We start from the raw sequence: 25,435 nt of genomic DNA on the forward strand, positions 1-25,435 counted from the left end.
AAATATAGATAATGAAATAGTTGGGTGTGGTGTTGTAGACCCATGCCTTGCTGATCATTGTGCTCAATTCCTAAATTTAAAAATAAAATCTGATCAAATTGACAATGATAGGATATTCAGAAGACACATAACATGTAAAGGCACCCAAATGTTAAAACAATCACTAAAATCTGTGGATTGGTCGTTAATAAACAATTCAATAACAGCAACGGAATTAGCTGAGTTCATAATTGACACATATGTAAAATTAACTGAAGTTTGCTTTCCAGTAAAAAAGTCAAGAATTCATTTTGAGGCACCTGTTTCTTGGTTTGACGATGAACTAAGGAAAATGCGAGTAAACCTTTCGAAGATAAAAATTACTGCTAACCTTACTAGTGACTACACTCTGTATAATCAATTCAAAAAACACTATCAATTAACAATATCAATAAAGAAAAAACTGGCATATGAGCAGTTTTTCTTAAAATCTGATAATATATCTCGAGATTCTTGGAAAGTCATCAATTATCATAGGAATAAAACTCAAAATAAAAAAGTAACTTCATGTAATATTTCATCAAACGAGTTTAATAATTACTTTACTTCGGTAGCGGGAAATATATTGAACTCGTTAGATGAGACAGATGAAAATGATGCCATGAATTTTTTGGAGGGAATATACTCCCCTTGCCACTCGTTGTTTTTGACACCTGTTAGTGATACTGAAGTTAGGAATACATTATACAGCTTGAAAAACTCAAAATGCACTGATTTTTACTTCTTAAACAAACAATTAGTGATAGAAACTCTGGATATTATTATTGATAAACTGGTCATACTTTATAATCTTTGCCTTATCGAAGGAATCTTTCCCGATGTATTAAAAGTAACAAAAGTGTTACCGCTACTCAAAAAAGGATCTGCAGAAGAAATTGAAAATTATCGCCCTATTTCTATTATTCCCATTCTTGGTAAAATTTTTGAAAGTATTTTGAATAACCGCTTAATAGAGTACATAGAAAAGTACAAAATACTTCATTGTAATCAATATGGTTTCAGAAAAAAATGTAGCACTACTCAAGCAATTCAGGAAATTGTAAGGGAAGTAGTTGATGGCCTAGAGAGAGGTCACTTCGTGTCTTTAACATTGTGTGACTTATCTAAGGCTTTTGATTGTGTCTCACACACTTTACTTTTAGACAAAATGCACAAATATGGCATAAGGGGAAATGCTCTTAATTTATTTCGATCGTATTTAATAAACAGAAAACAGGCCGTTTTTTTAAAGAATAATTACTCCAATTTTCACAATGTTGAACATGGAGTTCCCCAAGGGTCTATATTAGGACCTACATTTTTTCTTTTATATCTCAACGATATATTTCATTATACCCACCCCTTAAGGTGTATATGTTTTGCAGATGACACAACCGTTATTAGTACCGACCAGAATCAATATAATTTAAATAACAAAATAGGAAACGATGTGCTTAAAATTAAAAACTGGTTTACACATAATAAACTAAAACTAAACGAGGATAAAAATCAAAATATAGTTTTCAGTTCAGATTGAAGACACATTTTTGGATATAGCATCAAATTGTTAGGGATTTTTATGGATGACAACTTAGATTGGGGCATCCATATAGACAACTTAAGTTCTAAACTCGCCAGTACAATATTTGTAATGCGTAACCTGGTTTATTTGGTACCTAAAAGTACCCTTAAAATGTGTTACTTTTCATTGTTTCATAGTCATATACAATATGGAATAGCTGTTTGGGGCAACTCTGGTCATGCCGACAGAATATTTAAATTACAAAAGAAGGTGGTGAGGATACTTGCTGGAGCGGATTTAAGGGATCATTGTAAACCATTATTTTTGAACATGGGTATTATGCCTCTACCTTCGCTTTATATGTATGCAACACTGTTGGAAATTCACGATAATAAAAATAAGTTTACTATAAACTCCCAATTACATGATCATCTAACAAGATCGAGGGATTTAATTAGGTCACAACGATTCAGACTATCAAAGAGCACAAAGAATTCAATTGATATTCACTTGTATAACTATCTGCCTAACGAAATAAAAATTCTGTCTCCACCACTATTTAAAAATAGGATCAGAAAGCATTTTTTAACATATTGTTTTTACTCAAAGACAGAATACCTCAATACACCTTTATAACGTGTACCCAGTTTGGTCAGAATACTGTCGATTTACTATCTACATATCACATTGTATTATTGCTATTAAAATGTACTAAGTTTTATGTATTAGTTTATTTAGTCATTGATTCGGGAATATTCTTAATTATTTGCACATTTTTGTTACTTCCATATTTCAAAGATTTTTTATGTGACAGTTTAGGTTTGTTTTTTTTTTTGGTTAGAGATTTTTTTATCTTAAATTTTTAATTTTAATTCTTCTGCTAATACTTACATATGTATATTACTTTAGCCAATATGGTTAAGTTAATTTTAAGTTTACATTATTATATCTTTTATTGTATTTTTTATACGGACTTCAAACTTTATGTAAAGTGGTCAATAAACGTTCTATCTATCTATCTATCTATCTATGTGGTCTTGCATGCTTCTATCCTTCCTGAATCCACATTGTGTATCTTCCATAGTTGGTTCTATTTGGGTTTTTATTCTTGTTTCTATTATTCTTGCAAATACCTTCCCAGGAATACTTGAAATAGTAATACCTCGGTAATTATTACAGTTTCTCTTGTCGCCCTTATTGTGTATTGGTAGTATAATGTCTTTCTTCGAGTCCTGTGGTATTTCTGCTCTCTTTATGATATCATTCATTAGTTCTTTCATGCTGTCCACTCCCTCTATTCCCATGAATTTTATCATTTCCGGGGTGATATCATCCTTGCCTGGTGCTTTGCCTAATTTAACTCTTTCAATTGCCTTTTCTAGTTCCTCTGTTGTTATGGGTTCTACTTTTTGTTCTTCATTAATTTCTTGTATCTCCACTATGTTGTCTACGTCTGTATGAGTTAACTCTTTGAAATGTTCTCTCCATCTTTCCATTATTTGGTTTTCTTCTGTTATTACCTTTCAATTCTTGTCTTTTATATTCGGCATCATGTGTTCTTTCTTTTGTCTGAGCTGTTTTAATTCGCCATAGAAGAGTTTTTGGTTTTCTCTATAATTATTTGTCATTTTTAGTCCAAACTTTTCCCATGACCTTTCTTTTTCTGCTTTCACAGCTATTTTAACCTCTTTTCTTTTTTCTTTATATGCCTTATAATCTTCAGGGCACTTTGTACTTAGATATCTCTTCAATTTTTCTTTTTTGTTCTTTACTTTCCTTCGTATTTCGTCCGTCCACCATTCAGTTCTCCTCATGCTATTATTTGCTATTTTTGTCTTCCCGCAAGTTTCCTCAGCAGCTATGATTAAGCTGGTCTTGAGAATTTCCCACTTTTCTTCTATACTTGCAGTTTTTGCCCTAACTTTCAAAATATTGTCTAATTTTTCTTGGAATATCTTCTTATATCTTTCTTCTTTTAATTTGTAGCTTTTTACTTTTTCATTTACTACCTTTCTCCTCTTTTCTTTATTTTCTTTTGCTCCTCTTTTGACTTTCGTGTCTTGTACTCTTTTCCATTTGTTGCTACTTACCAAAAAGTAATCTATGATTGATTTTTCATTTCTACTTTCTTGTACTTTCGTGTATTTGTGTACTTGTTTATGTTTAAATTTTGTATTTGTTATAACAAGTTTATTCTCCATACATATTTCTATTATTCTTTCACCATTTTTGTTTAGTATTTCTTCTCCTTCTTTTCCCATGCATTCCTCAATTCCATTGTTATTATTTCCGACTCTACCGTTTAGATCTCCCATTACAATTATATTTTCTTCCCCATTGTCAATTTGCATTTGGAGCTCCTCGAAAAATTTATCCTTCTCTTCCTTTTTGCATCTTGATTTACTCCGTAGGCTGTTATTATTGTCCATATTTTATCGTCTATCAGTTTCATTTTCAGCGATAATATTCTCTGGTTAACATATTATGTTTCTTCTATAACGCATTGTAGTCTATTCGGTGCAATTATTATCACTACGCCTTCTTTTGCTCTCTCCTTTGCATCAGCTCCTACCCAAAATAACCAATATCCTTTGTGTATCTTCTTAAAACCTCTTCCTTTCATTTTCGTTTCCGTTATTCCTAATATTTCTATTTTTTGTCTGATCATTTCTTCTACAAGTTCTACCTCTTTTCCATTGATGCTTCTTACGTTCCATGTTCCCATTTTTATCTCTCCTTTTTGTTTGCGGTATATCTTTCATCTTCTTTCTATTCTCATCCTTGTTTACCTTTGCATCGTGCTTCTTCCTATCGTTTTTCCTATTCGTCGCCCTGGTCGTCATTGTCAGATCCTTTCCGTTGCTTTGGTCGTTATCAATGTTCCATGTGTGGGTGTAGTCTAAAAAAGTCTTTATCATTACAAAAATTAAAGTGGTCGATTCTGCCTCAAATATTATATTCTCGCACTAAGTTTATAAATAATAAACATCATACTCTGTGATTTATATCTCTCGCCCACAATAAACAACCATATTTAGGTTATATTTTTGATTTCGCGATGACCTACAACATAATAACAAACTACAATAAACACAATTTATCTCCCAGATAAATTCTTATTTGGTACTTTATTTGGCAAATAAATATTTTACCAATCACTTATAAGTAGCAAATTAGACTACGGCTCAATATGTTATGATACTGCCAAAACAACTACATAAAAAAAACTAAACTTAATTCAAACAAGGTCACTAAGAATTGCTCTGTGGGCATTTAGAACTAGTCCAACCAATAGCCTTCAAGTATTAGCTAACGAATTACCTTACACTTACGAAGGTAACAATTGTCACTAAATTATGCAACTCGTGTATCATCAAATCATCAAAATCCCATGCATTCAAATATCTTAAAATCCAAATGTATCAGTAATTACAAAAATAAACCTATGAATACACTCCCTTTTCATGAAAGAATCAAATTCAGTGGTTACGACTGTGAGCAGTTTAGTACCATCATAAATCCAACCCAAAACTTTCCCTCTTGGTCAACTAGTCCACCAATTGTAAATACATCCCTTACTAGCTATCCCAAAACATCCACTAACCGAACACTAACTTACTGGAGAAGCACTGGCTATTTTAGAGGCACTGAAAGTTTGCAGAAGAAAATCCGCACCTCATTATATTATAATATCTGACTCATTAAGTACACTAAAAGCTTTACAGCAATTGTATCCATCAAATAAAATTATAATGCTAATAAAAAATGAACTCATACTACTATCAACAAAAAACATAGAAATAACTTTTTTATGGGTGCCATTACACGTGGGAATCAAGGGAAACGAAGCAGTGGACCAACTTGCGAATGAAGCTGCACTAGATGGAAGCATCCCTGTGTCACAAAAATTATTAACAAGAAACGACCATAAAACCTCCATTAAAAAACATATTACCAACTTATGGCAGAGTAACTGAAATTTCACATTCAAAAAATTAAAAGATGTTATATAAACTGTCGGCACCACCTTACCACTCCCACTCAAACGTTGTGAACAAGTGATAATAACTCGACTACGATTAGGACACACTATACCAACCCATATTCACTTAATAAATAAAGAAGCAATCCCTTTCTGCCACAACTGCAAGATCCAAATCACTGTGAAACATATTCTGTTAGAATGCAAAACATAACAGAAAAAATAACCTCTATACCAACATAAAGGATCTACTAAGCTGCCAGTTCAACCTAGTGCTTAAATATTTGAAAAATATTGAATTTTACAGTGGTGAATAGAATATATTTAAGTTATATATACATTGTACGAAATTGAATACTTGTAATTTGTGTTTGTACACCCTGCTAATAACTCTTAGTAGTTGATGCAGGGTCATTTTTGTTTAAATAAATAAAAACTATTTTAACTTTGCCAGATAACAAAGTATGATTGACTCATAGGTTGAAATGTCAGTTGGTAGTTCAGTTTTCTTTCCTAGGTGGCGCTAGGTTTTTAAATCTCAACTAACATAAAGAATTAAATTATTTTGTTTATTAAATCTTATGTTAAAATTACTGCATCTAATATTTTTTGCAATTTTGCTAAAAAATTAATCTAATTATTAATTATGTTAATATTTAATTAATATTATTAGTATTATTTATTAAACATCTCTATAAGAAGAACTAGCGACAGCAGATGGATAAAGAAAATAACCGAATGGAGCCCCATAGGAAGGAGGAAAAGAGGACGACCCCGAAAATCCTGGAGGAACGAAGTAGACGACGCCATGAGTAAGAGAGGACTGAACGATGGAGAATGGAACAACAGAGAGAGATGGAAACGGTTGAGCGAAGGAAGGCAGTGAATACTGTAGAATCCCTAAATATATATATATATTAAACATCTCGTTTCAACAACAAAATATGATTAAAATGTCATATGTTAGTAGTTCAGATTTCTTTCCTAGGTGGCGTAGTTACCCTACTGGACAAACAGTGTGACTTGTCGTCCTAGCCTTTTATATAGATAGATACGTTATACATCATACTGTTTACTAATTTATAAAGAAATATTTATTAAACAATTATTTTTTATTTAAAAAAGAAATAACATGGTTTGTAAAGAAATAAAGGCTTTAAAAAATTTATTAAATAATATGTATTGTAAAAATAAAATAGACTGTTTATGTTTGATTTCGTTACAGCTTACCACCATTAGCTGATAAGCATGTTTCTACCTGTTGGGGTCCTCAGAGCGAACTCACGGTAAGCTCTAACGAAATAAAACCTTCTCCGACTATAAAAGTAAATATTTGAAAAATATTTACAAAACAGATGCTGCAGTAAAATCTACTACAATAACTAAATAACTGATAATAAATATATATATATATATATATATATATATATATATATATATATATATATATATATAACTTTTAATGACAATGCATTTGTCGTCTGCTTGCTTTGCAACGTTTAGGAAGCACAAATTTAGGTTAAATCTTGAATTCGATTTCCGATTTATATTCGCAATGTATTATCTTTATCAAATAATAGGATTTAGAGTATTTATCACTATTACATACTCCATAATTATATCGTGATTATATCGCTTCGTTGTTCGTTTTCGTACAGGTGTCAATAATAATCGTTTAAAAAAACTGAGGCACTTTTTCTTTATTTTCGTATTTATTTTTTCCATAACTTGACTTTCTTTGGTATTTTTTATCTTAATTATGTGTTCACATGCTCTTTATTGTGACTTGTATTCATCGAGCAAAAAGACAATTATATTACTGACCTAACCTAACATCTTTGTTTACAAAAAATCTGTTCAAAAAAATGGTTGACATTATTTTTTGATTAAAAGTCCCATATCGTAATACGATCGCAGTTGTTTAAAATGTCACAGAACATAAGACGTTTATCTTATTGGCTATTGCAAGTGGCAATTAATCTCTGCTGGGATTGGTCGTATAAACAATTATTGTTTATTATATTTGAAAGTCAACAAAATTACCGGTCATACATCGTTAGAGTTTTTTTCCTTTCAAGTAGTATTATTTTAACAAAATTTGTTTTATAGTTTTCGGAAATTATACAAGAATTTAAACCAACTAGAGCATTTATAGGTCTAGATTATTCAAGGTCAAGGACATTTAGACAACAGCCCCATGCCATTTTGACAATTTGTAAAATCGACAAGAGCAAATATTTTGGCAAAAAAAGTATTTAATTTATAAAGTAATTAATAATTAAACAGTTTTTATAGAATGACTTCAACGAGTTTTAACATTGGATTAACTGGTACAAAAAATTCTAGCAGGGTCCTTAAACCACCAGGAGGTGGACATACTGATATTTTTGGCGTTAACGGTGATTCTGAAAATACTAAACCGAGCAAGAAACAAATTATATCTCCAACATCAATTACTAGCTGCTTGTGTCATGAGAAAGAAGAAAAGCCTAAAGAAAATGATCAACTAGAAAGTATCCTTGACAAAGAATTAAATTTTGAAAAGAAGTGCAATGACAATAGTTTCGATGATGTCAAAGAAGCTAAAAATGATGAAAAGAAAAATATACCAGAACCTCCAAGAAGAATAAGAGTTCCTCCAGGTGGTTTTTCATCTGGTTTGTGGTAAATTTTCCCGGTGTGCAATGCCACTTAACGTAATATTATATTTTAAAAGTTGTAACTGGTAACCTAGTTCTTCTATCACCACTTGAATACGTTAGATATAGACTTAAGTTAACTTTTGTTTAACAAAAATGTTGAAATTTGTGTGAATAATTACTTTTTTGGAACAAAAAATAGTCTCTTTTATTAAAAACTGCGTAATAGCTTATTGGATTACTTAATTAGTTATGTTTATAGCTGCAATATTTATAGTTATAGCACTTTTACTAAATCCCTTTGAAGCAACGGAGTAGCTGTTAAATGTTATCGCGATATCTTAACTTTCGGAAAAAAATAACCGTGTTCTGTAAATGTTTTCTTTGTTATAAATATACCATAATTTTAATGTAAAATGTTAATTTAATATTTTAGAATATAATTTTTATTTAAAGAAACAGTTTCTTCCCATTTGAAAGTCGAAATTTCAAATGAAGTGTTTATTTTTATAATTGTGGTTTAGTCCACAAAATTTGAGAAAAAGAACATTCGTAAATGGAAATTTTAATATATTTACGAGCCCTAATAACTGTATAATCGGACAAACTAAAATACACGCAATACATACTCGTCTACTGTCTCAAGTGCAGTGTTGTTTATTATTACATCTTGGACATCCACTAGCTCGTTGTACATGGTTTTTGTTTTTGTCAAGCTTATTTTTAGGTAAACTTCATTGCTAATAGCTGCATTTAGGTCGCTTATAAGTTCTTGTAGTTCTGCAGGATTATTAGCAATCAGAACGATGTTGTCTGCAAATCTTAGATGGCAGAGGTATTCTGCATCCATGGATATTCCTTTGTTCTGCTTTTTATATTTTCTATTATATACATATTATACATTATATACATATTATATATTACATATATACATACATTATATATATATATATATATATATATATATATATATATATATATATATATATATATATATATATATATATATATATGTATATATACATATACATGTACAAGAAATACAGGATATTAGTGACTGTCGATATAAACAATGGTATGATTCATTTTTTAGACATGCTTATCCATCGTGGCAGTGATGGTATGCTAAGAACGGAGTGGTATCGTAAACCTTGTTTTAGTAACCGTTTCATAAATTTTCATTCTCAACATCCATCCAAGATGAAAACAAATTCGGTTTTGGCCTTAAAAACTAGGGTTACTAACTTGTCACACATCGGAAACAGAGTTCAATTTCGAGGATTCCTGTATTTTGGCAAAAGAAAAAAACCATACAAAACGTGTTTTCTTGGAAATGGGTTTGTATAAAATCCAGTACATCTTGCATTAATAAAAAGTCTGACATATATAAATTGAGCAACATTTATTGTTATTTACTAAAAAATCATTAAAAATAAAATAATTATAAATGTCTAAATATTCTTGTATACATAACTGGTTGCATACCATTAAGACAGGTTAATAATTAAAAATCTAAACTACCCAAATATGGGCCTCTTGCTTCTTGAAAAAAATAAATACAATATTAAGAACAACTAATTACACTTTAATCACATTTTTTTTTCTTTCTGTTCTCTATTTATTAGAGTAAAAACATGCCATCAAAATATGTCATGAAATAAACTAAGTTTTACTATCCTGACCAAAATTTTTAGAATGTATTTTAGAATATATATTTTAAATTTGTGTTTTTAATGTTGAGTGTCAAAGTTTATTTTAAATAATCTCAACGACTAGTAAGTTGCACTGACAAATTGTGATATTTTGTAAATATTTACACATTTTTTTTATATACATTACAGTGTCTTGAAAAAGGAATAAAACCATTCCGAAAGCTCGACAAAAAGTCAAAAGAGTGTTTCTCTAACATCTCGGCCAACCTTCTGACTGCAGCCCTAATAATATATATATATATATATATATATATATATATATATATATATATATATATATATATATTATAGTTTTGAGTTTCTTGAACCGTACTATATTTATATTTATTATATCGGTAGAATATTTATTTTTCAAACAGAGTAGCATCGCCCTTAGACTTTATGGCCGCTCGAATTCTTTTGGGCATTTACTGGATTAAAGATCTGCACTGTTTAAATATAAATTCATTGCAAATTCTGTTGTATTTTGGCTCTAAGTTCGTGTAATGTCCGTTGTGGTTTATTAGTTAGTGTCTGTTTGATTTTATGCAATTTCAATGACATTTAGATCAGGACTGTTAGAAGGCCAAGAGGGGCATTTTTACTGTGTTTTCCAAATCGTTTGTTTGTGGTTCTACATACGTAGAATGTTATTTATTCAGTAAAAATTACTCTTCCAATCTTCTACCTACCAGGAAAGTTTAGATTTTGCCCAAATAAGCCCGAGTTGTTTTTGTTTTGCCATTAACAGTGGCTTTTCCTTTGTCTAGAAAAAAATATATTAAAATATATTAAACTAAGGGTATATTTTTAAGTTGTTACCAGTAATTTAACCTTCAAAATCTTAATTAATCATTAATCCACATTCATGCTTTTACTTGCTACAGCATTCTCTTGACAGACAATTTAGTTTCAAGTCTTTCAGCTGTGACTTGCCTTTGATTATTTCTTTAACCTTTTTTGCAAACATTTACTAAAATTCTTCTATTCCTGTCAGAGACTAGTTTTGAACGGTAAGGGCCTTTTTTTATCTAAGATACTTCATGTTTCCTTATAATGCTTGCTTATCTTCGACACTGTAGTTTTAGGAATATTAATTTTATCCGCCACTTCCAGGATTGTTTTATTTCGGCAATAATTTTTAATCAGTAACTCATAATTTTTTGAATTTTTAGAGATACCAGGCACTATTTTATTGAAATAATACAGCGATTCACTCAATTTAACAAGAAATTAATTGTAGAATATAGCTTGACGTTTGTTAGAGTGTTCGACTGCATAGTTTTCGCAGCCTAATTGTCTTATCTTGACTGATTTTTAGTAGTTACTTAATACTGTCCCATTATTTAGTTGTCACTAATTTTGACATATTTTAATATTCCTTATTTATGACATTAATAGGTTATGTGAGTTGATAAAATATTGCTTATGTAGCATTATTACTGTTTGGGAAAGTATGTGGTATTTATTTTCATGTTTTATATTTAATATTTGTCTTTTGCTGTACTATAATGTGATCTAATTCAATGTTGTATTCTAACGACTTTGTTAAAATATATTGCTTCCTGTTATTTCTTAAAATCGAATTGTTAAACTGGCTATCACATTTATTATGTTTTAAGTACGGAGAATTTGACTTCTTTTGATATTTTTGTGTCGCCAATACACACAAGAGTAAAGTATCGTATTACCGTGACAATTAACTTAAATTATCGCCACTTAAAATCGCAATACAATAGAGTGATTTATTGGTATACCCTCTTGATATACGGAAGTTATACTCTTGGTATAACTTACGGTGCGGAAACATTGACCATGACAAGGAGAATAGTTCAAAAGATCCGTGTGTGTCAAAGACAATGGAGCGTGCTATATTGGGCGTTTCACTACGAGACAAGATCCCAAATCGCCAGCTAGGACAAAGAACAGGAGTAGCTGATGCAGTAGAGAGGGTAGCAACACTGAAATGGAACTGGGCAGGTCATGTGGCTCGAATGACAGATAATAGATGGACAAAGCGAATACTGGAATATAGACCAAGAGATGATGCCTACCGAAGCAGAGGTCGTCCACCAACACGTTGGACTGACGTTCTAAAACGTTGTCATAGGAATTGGATGCAAGAGGCACAAGATCGAAATAGATGGAAAATTATGAGGGAGATCTATGTCCAGCAATGGATAAGCGAAGATTGAATGATGATGATACGGACCACCACGTAATGGTTAGAGGGTTCTTTCTGACCATCTTAAGTCTCGAGACGGCACTTCGACTTCAACACCGAAACAGCGAACAGTAACACGGGGCGTCTTTCCTTCTGTGGCTCGGCTGGCATCGTGACGCACCGCGACCAATTCTTCTGCCTGCCACGAATACATCAATATTTCAAAATCTATAGTCTTTGTATAGACAACAGTATGGGTTAAGACCAGTTAATTTCGTAATTTATTCACAGTTGTATTTGCTATCTTTCACTAATTTATTTACAGTCAAAATATTGCATTTTTTCTTCATTATTATCTCTAAATTCATTTAACCAGCGACCTCTAAGTTTTATACAAAAACAATTACCATAACTATTAAAAAATAATAAATTAATACTCAAACGCCTGAATTTGTTATATATTTGAATTTGTCCCATTATATAGTTGTTAGGGTTCATATATGTTAAACTAATTTACCATGTATATTCAAAAAGATCTCAGCTCAAATTACTATATTATGAGAAGTAGAAGGGATGAGCAGACGCGATGTAGCCTGTTAACATCCCAAGTAATAGAGCCGCAACAAATCACCTCCGATGGCGATACGAAAAGTAGTCGAAAGCTGTAGGAGGAATGGGCTGCAGGTGATCATCGGCTATAATTCAAATCACATCATATGGTATGGGGAAGTAAAAAAACCAATGAACGAGGTGAGTACTGGAGGGAGTACGAGGAGTTGTACCTGTTTAACTATATTTTAGGAGAACAGCCCTAATTGAACAATAAATGTAATGAACCTACTGGAGTAAAATACTTTTTGTAGAATTAGGTTTTTATTTGCATAAAACTTGACATAATAATGACAAAACAATTATTTGAATAGCTACTTACAAATGTCACAACATTAAGAACTTTATTATTAATAAAAGTAAGGACATTATTGATTTAACGATAAGTATTGAACAAATAGTAACACAATTGTTAACTAGCATGTGTCGAAATAGCCGTCGAGTTCAGATCATCGGCACATTGACTTTATCTTATATACAAATAAATCACCTACAGTCAGCTACTTTTTGAATGCTCCTAATGCAAGGAAGAATACAGTGTAGAAGGAGTCGCGGAAGAAGACGCATCTCCTGGTTAAACAATTTGAGAGCTTGGTTTAACTTCACTTCTGCTGACCTCTTTAGAGCAGCGGTATCGAAAGTGCGAATTGCCATGATGGTTGCCAACCTTCTTAGAGGAGATGGCAGGAGGAGGAGATGAAGAAGAAGAAGATTGATTTGGGTTTTGTAGTAACCGTTGTAAAAGAGTATTTGTCTTAAGTCTTATGGAACGGGAAACAACAGTGTTGATAACTCAATTGAGTTAAGCGGTGTGAAGATTTGGCTGGGCATTGAGATAACGGCTTGTACGGGTGGGTTTTTGCTACACGGAATAGGATGTGAGGTGGGTGTTTCCGAATAAGAACATCAAGAAATGGTAAGACCGGTGGCCACTTGACACTGAGGAGTAAGTAGATTGAAATCTCAGTGCCGTTTGACGTTTCTAGTATTTTTGTAGAACAAGATACTGGTATTTATACAAGGTGGTCCTTAAGTAATTGTACAAACAGAAACCGTATATTCTGCACTTTAAAATATTACGATTTAAGCCAACTTGTTTTAATAAAATGTTGATATTAAGAAAGATACAGGGTGTTAAAGTGGAAATTTAAAATTTTATCTTTCGCTATAACTTTTACGTTTGTAAATATTTTTAGACAAAAAATTACAGTTGGATGTTTTTAGGATAAATTATAATTTTATACATACTTTAATGTAACTAATAGAGGGCGCCTCATATGCCACATGTGTGGCATTAATTTGCGCTTAACTTTTTTGCTCTTTAAGTTAGCTCTATTTTTGTTAAAAAATATAAAAGATACGTTATTTTTACAAAGAAAAGCTATACTTGTTAGTAACCTGAAAATTCAACCGTTTTCGAGATAATCGCATTTTATAAGTCAGTTGCATAATAATTCTTAATTTGATAATAATGTAACAAAGATGATAATGTAACATCACAAAATGTCTTATTGGAGAAAAGATTCTTCATCTTCTTCTTTGGGTGCCGTGTCCGTATTCAGATGTTGGCCGTCATCATGTTTACAATTTCTCTCTTCTATCGCTTCTTAAGTTTTTATAATGGCGTTGTATTACTTTTTCTCTATTGTAAAATGCTAAAAACCCAAAATATGTGGTTTATGCAAAATGGTATACCACCACATTCTAGAGAGAAGGTAGTTAGAACATACTTAAATACAACTTTTCTGAACGTTGGATTGGTCGTGGTAGTCATATTCCTTGGCAATGTGATGAGATATTGATATAATTATTTACTTCATAAAACATCCAAAAAGAATACTTATTATTTATTACGTAAATTGTTTACCCATTTTTATTACGACAAATAGAAACTAGAGCACAGGTATTGAATAACACATATGTGTCTTGTTTTATAATACTTTTGCTACAAATCTAACCTTAAAGACTCAGCATTTTTACAAAAACATCATTGTTGGCCTAATAACCGATATTGTTATAAATATAGTAAACACACAGGCAATTTACTTCAGCATAATATTAGTTTGTTAGTAAATCATAATAGTCCATTTGTTCGAGATGTAATTATAGTTACTCGTAAGCTGTAACGTAATCAACTGTAAAGCAAGAGTTGCTTCCATAAAGTCCTCGTAGGCACACCGTCTCAGGACTTGCAACTTCAACGTGGAGTCATATGTCGCCATGTTACCTAATCCAACGGTAACTTTAACATCCTAAGTATTTATAAGATATAATGTCGAACAAATGTAACTAATTATTTGTTAACGGGTTTTTACCCATATATTTAGTGGCTACATTCATGTACTCCTAGACACCGATGATGGAATGATGTATTCCGAAAACGTTTTGTCTAACACAGCCGGTTTGGGTTTTTAAATATATACCTTTTACAAAGGATTTTAATTAATTTTTTAATACATTATTTAACCTCTGCGACAAATAAGATGTAGTTCCATAATATACCATAAGATTTGGATATGTATCCAAAAGAATATATTCATTCATTATACATTATAGCCACCACGTAGCCCAGAATTTAATCCGCGGGGCGCATTAAAACAACGTGTCTATAAGAATCCCATAAACATTCGCAACCAACTATGGGAAGAAATAAATACTGTAGCAGTTTCTTTAGGACCAATGATGCTATTTAATATGAGACGATCTTTTATGGAGTATATTGACAAATGAATTAAAGAAAATGGTGGACATATCGAACACTTACTTTGACAAAAAGTTATGTTATTTAGTTTAAGTATTTCTTAATTTGGTTTGTAAACAAAATGTTTTGATTATGACTTTAATTTAACATAAAACGTAAAATGTTTGATGTAAAATCCTATTATTATGTTATTTTGTCAAATCCTATTATCAAGTATCCTGCTGATATGTTTATTTTATTTATTATTTCGTTAACTATTAACTTTAGTTAAAGGTATTTTATACCAAAATTCAGAAGTATTAATGTTTTTGTCTATTTTTTCTTCGTTGCCTTTAGTAATTGCCTTAAATAAGAATTATGCAGCCGATTTGTAAAATGCGATTATCTCGAAAACTGTTGAGTTTTGAAGTTATTATCAGGTATACCTTTTTTTGTTAAAATAATGTATCTTTAATATTTTTTGTCCTAAATACACGTAACTTAAAGAGCAAAAAAGTTAAGTGCAAATTTATACCACATATGTGGCATATGTGACGCCCTCTATCAGTTACATCGAAGTGTGCATCAAATTATAATTTCTCATATCTAAAAGTACCCAGTTGTGAATTTTTACACATAAATGTTTATAAACATGAATGTTATAGCGAAAAATAAAATTTTTAATTGGCACTTTAACACCCTGTATCTTTCTTAATATCAACATTTTATTAAAATAATTTGGCCTTAATCGTAATATTTTAAAGTGTAGAATCTACTGTTTCTTTTTGTACAATTACTTAAGGACCACCCTGTATATATACCAAAAATATAATCCAATAGTTTTGATTCAATTTTTCTATTTCCTATTTTTCTAATTTACACTAAAATATAATGTATATGCTATCATATTTATTTTTAAGATTTCTATTAGCTGTCTAAAAGGTAATATGATTTTGACCCTTATCAATTTCCTAGAAATAAAATTTATTTGAAAATGTTAAACTCAATTTCAGAAATTCTTTAATCCTGAAGTATCGGATTATGCCTTATAGACTGCTCCTACGCATAAGTCCGTATTTCATGTACAAAACGGGGATATATATATTCGAGATCGAAGCTTTTATGTATGTAGGTTGTAACAAAAATAGCTTGAGAATGTGATTGATAAAATGCCTATAAGAACAGATATTTATGTGTTACTAAATATATCGCTTCTCAAACATATAATTATTGATATTTATAAATCAAATTTAATATTCTAAATAAAATATGTAATTGGAAAGTTGGATAAACTAAATCCATATTAAAAAATTCAAACATTCATATATAAAATACATCCTAATGCAATGCAACATTTTGTGGCCTCAGAGAATCAGTGCCGCGGATCTATAAATTGGGGAATGCAAAAATCTTTGTAAAAACAATCATTACAAAATCAGATGAAAATTGATAGGTCACAAGCTCAATAATTGAGATAATCCCTATGTAACAACTTTCAAATATGAGCTCATATTTTATTATTTATAATAATCTACCGACATACTTTTTAAGACATCTCTGCACGGGCCAACCTCGAGTACGTTATTAAATGAGAATAGACACGTATTGTTATGCTTTCATGTTTGTACAACGAGATATAATTTTAGAGGGTTTTCAAATATTGCACGTACAGATACATTCATATTAATATACAGGGCATTTAAAAAAAAAAGTAACATCGTCTCTAGGATAGGTAAAAAAATTAAAAATAATTGGGGTTTGCTTAGTAAAAAAGTTTTGAAGCGCCATCCGTTTTCAATGTAAAGGGCGTTGGAGAAAAAAAAATGTATACATTTTTTACGATTTTGCAGAAACTACTGGCAACTTTGTAATGAAATTTTATACGAATATGTTTTAGAAGCTGATACATAAAATCAAGTCAATAAAATCATTAGAAAAAAGTGCAGAGAAGCTAAAGAAAATTGGAATGTCAACCAAATGTCTAGAAATTGAACAACTTCAGAAAAGATACGACATCTAATGTCCATAAAACAGTGAAAGAAATGACAGGTAGATACAGGAAGAGACAAGAAACAATATTCAGAAATAATAATAACGAGATAATTATAGGTACAGAAGATAAACTGGAGAGATGGAAAGAATACATTCAGATACTTTTTGACGATGATAGACCTTGTTCTTCACCATCCACGGATGATCGAATAAATGAAAAAGGTCCAAAAATCACAAAAACAGAACTTATTTATGCAGTAAAAGCTCAGAAGAACGGAAAAACCCACCAGTCCAGACAATATCAATGTCAAAATACTTAAATTAATTGCAGACAACGAAAGTAAAAGCCTCGACTTAATAACAGCACTATTCAATAAGATATATGACACAGGTAAAATAGAATCAGACTAGCCAAATCAACATATTTGTAACATTACCAAAAAAATCCAATGCCTCACACTGTGATGACTATCGACTATTAAGTATGATGTCTCATGTCCTTAAAATTTTTCTCAGAATCATTCATACACGAATTTACAAGAAGTGTGAGTTTCAGATGAGTGACACTCAATTAAGATTTCAAAATGGATTGGGAACACGAGAAGCTCTTTTTGCCTTTAATGTGTTAACACAACGATGCGGAGACATGAATGTAGATGTATATGCAGGTTTTATTGATTATCGAAAAGAATTTGACTGCGTTAACTATCAAAAGATGATCGAAATTCTGAGAACAACCGTAATTGATGAACAAGACTTGCGAATTATCTTAGAACTATATTGGCATCAAATGGCAACAATTGAAATAGAGCACAAAACATCCGAAGATATACGAATACAATGAGTTGTGCGACAAGGTTGCGTCTTATCACCACTATTATTTAATCTGTATTCGGAATCTACATTCAAAAACGCATTAGAAGAGGTTCAAGGTGGAATCAAGATTAACGGAACCGGCATAGACAACATCAAGTACGCTGATGATACCGTCCTAAAAATAGCAAAAAATGCACAAGAACTACAATATATAATAAATGCGGTAGTTTTTTATAGCGAAATGTTTTTTATCTAAATGTGTCCAAAACTAAAGTTCTAGTATTTTTAAAGATGCCAACAAACGTAGATTTGTACGCCAAGATACAAATAATAGAACAGGTAACTTACTTAAAATATTTGGTGGCAAATATCAACAGCCAGTGTAACTAAAAAAATGAAATCCTGTCAAGAGTCCAACAAGCGAGGAAAAAACTCATGAACATGAAAATTTGAATGATCAGAATTTGAATGATCAGATGTTACGTTTTCTCTATTTTGCTGTATGCTTGTGAAAGTTGGACAATGGACTCTGAAATAGAAAAAAGAATAGATACCTTTGAAATGTATATATACAGATGGATGCTGAAAATTCCATGGATACAAAAAGTTACCAATGGTGAGGTACTTCTGTGCATAAGTTAACTAAAAGAGTTAGTCAGCATAATCAAAGACAGAAAAGTACAATACTTGGGTCATGTGTTGATAAAAATTTACATAGTAATAACAATCGTAAAATTCTTACACTGCACCATCATACAGTGTTCATTGTGCATTGAAGAAATAAGATCTGTGAGTACATATTTTATTATTAATAAAGTAATTCGTGGTCACAGTATCTTATAAACAAGGTACATAAATTATACCAGCCATTTATCGACACCAGTTTTTATCATCAAAGGTAATTACCAAAACCTGAATCGGAACAGGTCCATATTTAGGATAATCAAATGGTAATTAAAAATGGAATTATTTGATGTTACTGAGAATAGCAATGAATTATCTCAATTTACTTCACAAATACCTTTATCTTACTCAGCTGCAGCGAGAAAACCTCCAGAACCAATATATCCATCCAAACTACAAGCAATAGTTTTCAATTCTCTTAATAATGTCAAATAAGAGGAACACTTGTTAGCGATAGGCACTCTAGTTAGTCCATAACATATTATTAGGTATTATTAGGTAGACTAATTACGCCAAGTGAAAAACTCTTAATATCCATTGTAACTTCCACTATCCCGCATAAGATAATAGAAAAAGAACTTTTATCTTTAAGCCTAAAACTAACTTCATCAATGTTATTTTTGCGAATAGGAACCACCAATCCGGAATACAAACATGTACTTAGTTTCCGTCGACATATTTACATATCCCCACGCACAATCCCAATTCCCGATTCCATTGTTATAACATTAACGTGATGACATTAACAATCGAATTTTCTTAACGCTAGACAATGTATGTTTCCATTGCAAACAACATGGCCACATTTCCAGTAGTTCCTCAGTAACTGTAAATAACTCAGATACAGCTGTCCCATCTACTACATCTTCAAATACAAATGAATCCACTACAGTATCTTCAGTATCAAATACCTTAACGTCATCTTGAAAATATCATCTACAACCCATTTAATAACGAACGATACATTGACTATGTTTAATGCAATATCAGGAATATCATTACATATCATCCCACACAAGCATTACTAAACAGTCTTCATCTTTCGGTATACACAATAATTCTAGCTCCCTTAATGAAAAGAAAGACTGTCCGGCACCACAAGAATTTAGCATATCCAACGAGAAAAATACATCAAAATCATCCTCCAAACGAACTATATCTGAAGCAATATCACTTCCCATTGAGACATCAGCTAGTGACCATATATTTTCGAAGCCAACCCAGAAACAAAAAAGAATAAAAACAAAAACATTAACAGTGTCTTTAGAAACCCTAATGCAACCAATTAAAGAATTATTCGATTCCGAAAGAAACTTTCGAAGAAACAGTTGATTTATTTGAAAACATTCAAGGAGCTGAGGATGTTATCACTGTTAATATACCTCAGACACTCAAGCATTTCATTATCCAGCCTCAAGAGTCCATTGCTGAACATAGGCCTCTTCCTCATGTTTCCAACCCCGTCTATCTTGCACCGCTCTCATCCAGTTTTTATTAAGTCTTCTTAAATCGTCAGTCTATCTTGTAGGTGGTCGACCGACGCTTCTCTTGTCTTCCCTTGGCCTCCATTCCAATAACCTCTTTGTCCATCGCCCATCTGTCATTCTGGCTATGTGTCCTGCCCATCTCCACTTTAGTCTGGCTATCTTCTCGATGATGTCAGTCACTCCGGTTCTTCTCCTGATGTCTTCGTTGGTTATTCTGTCTCGCAGAGTTATTCCTAACATGGACCGCTATATTCTTCTCTGCGTAATTCTCAGTTTGGTAGCTGCTGCTTTTGTTAAGGTAAGTGTTTCTGCTCCGTACGTCAAGACTGGGAGGACGCACTGATCAAATACCTTTCTCTTTAGGCATGTGGGCAGCTCACTTTTAAAAGCTTCTCTCAGTTTTCCAAATGCTGCCCACCCAAGGCTGATTCTTCTCTTCAGTTCATGAGTCTGGTTATCCCTGCCAATCATAATTTCATGTCCCAGGTATTTATATCTATCTACGAGTTCTATTTCTTTCCCACCAAGCTCCACTCAAGCATTTATATATCTCTTATCCAAAATCCATTCATGTACATCCGAGTGTCCAGTAAAATTGAAATGTACAAAGTTAAAAAAGAAACTGACGAAACAACTCAGAAATCTCAAATACGATGATAAAGAACTCGACACTAATACGTCGAGTGAGTTATCCCAGGAGCTTAACATTTAATTGAAAACAAAATAAACATGCAGTTGATTACAATGGAATATAAACGGGTTTTATTCCCATTATGATATGCTCAAAATTTTTGTTAATGATCTTTTACCTGCTATTATTAGTCTTCAAGAAACAAATTTCAAATGCCAATATTGTCATTTAAATTTAATATTTAAATTTAATAACTTTTCAACGTTTTATAAAAATAGAAACAATCAGGAAAAATCAAGTGGTGGAGTGGTTATTTATGACCCTATTTTATGATATAACACCCTTGAAGCACAAACAATTCCTCTTAGAACAGACATCGAAGCTGTAGCCGTCTCAGTTAAAGCTTCCCAATGCAATAATGTATGCTGTATTTATGTTCCCCCAAAGGCAGTCCCCTCCATAAGTACCTGTTCCAACATCCTTAGAAATACCAATACTCCCTACTCCTTAATAAAAAATACTTTCATCAAAAAACTTTTCTAACTTTTATCACGTATACACAGACATTTACCTCTAAAACATCTACCGGAGTTGGGGCAGCTGTCGTTACTTCAAATATTATACGTGAGTATAAACTAACATCCTTAATCTGCATACATACCGGCGAGCTATATGCCATCTATCAAGCTCTCATTCATAATAATTCCGATAATATATCCAAAGCTCTTATAATTACCGATTTCCTCAGTTCCATCAATACTAACCAGCTTTACACAACACATTCAATTGCTCTCCTAATTAAAAAAGAACTAACTACCATACAAAACAGTAACCATATTGTACAATTTCTACGGGTTCCTTCACACATTGGACTGCAAGGGAACGAAGAAGCGTTTCGTATTGCCCAACAAACAAGAAACGGTGAAACCGCGAGTGAAGTGAGAAACGTAGTGCTAAATGATTTAAAATCATTTGTTAAAGTGAAGGTTAAAAATTTGTGGCAAAACCAGTGGGACAGTTTAACTTCAAAACTTCGTGAAGAGAAAACATGTAAAACCGTTTAAATATCAAATTTCCAACAGGGCTCATCAAGTCGCTCTTATTTGACTACGTCTAGGTCTAGGATATACCCGCCTTACCCACGGGCATATAATCGACCACACTAATCCTACTTTATGTGACAGGTATTGTAATGTTCCACTCAGTGTTAAGCATGTCTTTGTAGAGTGTCCAAGATACCAGTTGCAAATACAGACCAACCACATCATCGTATCAATAACTGAAATCTTAGGCGAAAAATGTAAAATTGAACAATTGGTAAAATTACTTAAATACATTAATATACTTAACAAAATTTAATATTTGTAAGTCAATTATCTCATGTATATGTTTATATGTCGCTAATAACCCCCAAAGTTGATGTGACAATGTTTGTAAATAAAAAAAAAAAAACATTTACCTATTCTTTAATTTTAAAGTGATTTATTTCTTGTTTTAACATTTTTTTTTCTACCAAACTTGGTATGCATGAATAAAAAATAACGATTTCTTTTAAAATCTGCTAAAATATACAGACTATCCCAATTAAATTAAATAAGTTGAGGATATTTTCGGTGAATTCGAAAGTAAAGTAGTAACAAAAAAAAATGGCGTTAGATGAGTTATGTGTCGTTGCACTCGCATGCCAAGTTTCATGAATTACGTCTTTTTTGTTTCAAAGATATGTAGTTATCCCGTTACTTTCCCCCAACCCTGTATACTTTGCGTTATATAAATGTCCCTTTTAATCATATGGTTTGTATGTACTTTGATTTCAGTCGTTCCAAATAAATCCTGAATACGTGAGGTCAAGTCTGATAGCTAACCTTGAATAATTTAGCGCAAACCGTCATTTATTCCGTATTTCGCAGTCTCTTTTAGTATTTTCTTGTTGTTTCTACTCAAAATCTATCATTGTTGAAAACTTTAAGGATTTTGCATTGTATGCTTAAACATGGAAACACATGAAATATTTTGTCATTTGCCTAAGACTTATTTTAGCACACGGACTGGCCGGTGAAAATAGATTTGGTGAGAGTTGTGGTAAACTTACTATCATACTGCACACTTTTTTTACGATGTTTTAATATTTATTATATCTTTCATCGCCACTCTTCACTCTTCACTCTTTACTCTTCACTCGCCACTCTTTACTTGTGAAGAGTGGCGAAAAATGGGAGAGACCTATGTCCAGCAGTGTACAGAAGAGGTTGCATGATGATAATGATATCTTTCATCGTTTATGAATTCGTTAACAGGTTATATGTAAATGTAATTAGTAGCTTTTTAATTTCTAAACTAGAGCATTGATTGTATAGTATTACTTAAGCTTGGGAACCTCTTCTTTAAGTTCTCGAAGATATGTTTAATAGTATGTTTTATGGGATTAATCCACAATTGATTTCAATGAAAACTATATTTTTAACTTATATTTGACGTTTCGATTTCCAGTCCGAAAATCGTTTTCACAAAGAATTATTTAAAAATTGTGCCAAAAAAATAAACGTGCTATACTTTTTTCGGACAATTTTTAAAATTCAATAAAATTGATAAAACAAACAATAAAATTAAATTAATTAGTTTGTTTTTAAATAAACATTTCAAATTGTAAATTAGATGTTCAAATTTAATCTCAGAATTCTTTGTGAGTTCTGAATTACCTTTGCCTTTAATACATTTGCCCTTTGGGTTTAATACATACAATAGAAATAAAAGGAAATAAAAGAAATCTCAAAATGTTCGATACAATTAAAATATATTGATAGAATACATTGAAAAATTTTATTACACATATAAAACAAACTGCAGTTTCGTCTTTAAAAAACTAACTTTCAAAAGCTTTGAAACAGAGTAGACGTATTTTATAGCTGTGTTTTGGTGACACTATATTAACGGTGACCATATGTACTTAATTTCAGTAGAACAGTACTTATTTTTAAATATTGTCCCAATGTACTGTAAACCCTTTCTAAGGACACGTGAATGTACTTATTTTTTCTAAAAGAAGAAATATTTTTATCTTTTATTATTTTTAAACAATTATCTTGGACTCTGTCCTCAGTTAACTCTCTTTGTCACTTTTACTTAAATTTTGGCCCACTGTGCAATGTTGCATCTGAACAAGCATTCAGATAATGACCTTCGGCTTCGACTGTTGCCGAATATCGAATAGTATGGTTTTGTCATTCATCGTCATCGTGTTGAACCGTTGAAGTGTTACGTACTGTAATATTGTACTGTTATTAGTGTTTGTTTGCAAAACTTAGAATTTCCATAGAATTATGTCTCCGCCTCGACGAAAATGCCATTTTAATGCAAAATTACAAAAGGATTATCCTTTTTTGAAAGTCAAGTAGGTCTCATCGCCGCATATTATTTATTGTGAAATATGTAAAAGGACGTTGGTATTTCCAACAGTGGACGAAGTAATATTCAAGCTCATTTGAGAAAAAATCAACACACATTGGCAGCTAATGCAGTGACTAGAAACAATAAATTACATTCATGTTTTAAATCTGCAAATGTCTTCTCCGAGAACTTAATAATTGCAGCCAAAGAAGGGACATTTGCATACTACACCATTAGATATATGCACAGTTTTAGATCATTATAATGTAGTTCCAAATTGATATCCAATTTATTTGAGTTTAAATTTTGTTCTGCTCGAACTAAAAGTGGAGCCATCGTGAAAAATATTTTGGCCAGATAATCGCAGTTACGGCTGGAAGTTGATATGCATGCCGAAAGCAAATTTTCTTAGCATCATTATTGATTCTTCAAATCACAAGGATACAAAACTAATACCTTTACTATACAGCGTTTTACGTTAAGAAAATAACATTGCAGAGATAGAAACATGTATTTCTTATGGACGATAGAACGGATGAACGCAAGCACGATTCAGGGTTGTATAATTTGTATTTTCGTTTTCACAGACATGAATTAAATTAACGTTTTTAACGTAATTGACCAAAAGTGCCCATTCGAAACAAGAGATGAAAAGTAGGGAAAATGATTTTAATTAAATAAATAATATTTACAAAAGATAATTTTATTTTATCTTATTTTAATTATAGTAACGACAGTTTATTGGTTTTTCGGTAAGAATATCATATACCATGAATCATAGAAATCAGTAGAAAATATTGCTTAGTTAAATCATGCACTTTGCCGGCTATTAAAGATTTAAAAGGAAATAAACGGACCGCTTGGAATGCATATATCTAATTACTAATTGCAACTTAAAATAATACGGTGTGCGTATGTCTGCGATTTTATGTCGCTCTCTGAGACTACATAATGATAATAAGGCTGTGTGGTTCTGCAGTTGTTATTCTGACTTTACAGTTAAATGTTAATTGAAAATGGAAATTCGAAAAACATATCGACAATCTAGTAAACCGCATTCCTGGGAGTTTTGGCAACACTGATCTCCATAAGCCTAATGTTATTTTCTTAACGTGAAATGCTCTATAGTAAGA

General features: G+C 31.6%; 2 protein-coding genes across 2 annotated transcripts in view; one reads left to right on the plus strand and one right to left on the minus strand.

The window, feature by feature from the left end:
• The window catches only part of LOC140441730 (acetylcholinesterase-like), a 323,943-nt gene that overhangs the window by 225,865 nt on the left and 72,643 nt on the right, over nucleotides 1–25,435 (minus strand). The window lies entirely within an intron of this gene.
• On the plus strand, nucleotides 7,819–8,190 carry LOC140442455 (uncharacterized). The gene has a single exon (XM_072533525.1). It carries the CDS (start codon nucleotides 7,819–7,821, stop codon nucleotides 8,188–8,190), a length of 372 nt encoding a protein of 123 aa, XP_072389626.1.

Source organism: Diabrotica undecimpunctata, chromosome 5, assembly GCF_040954645.1.
Source record: "Diabrotica undecimpunctata isolate CICGRU chromosome 5, icDiaUnde3, whole genome shotgun sequence".
Taxonomy (NCBI): domain Eukaryota; kingdom Metazoa; phylum Arthropoda; class Insecta; order Coleoptera; family Chrysomelidae; genus Diabrotica; species Diabrotica undecimpunctata.

What these genes read in the sequence shown, in the direction of transcription:
- LOC140442455 (XM_072533525.1), top strand. Translation starts at nt 7,819, where the DNA reads ATGACTTCAACGAGTTTTAACATTGGATTAACTGGTACAAAAAATTCT.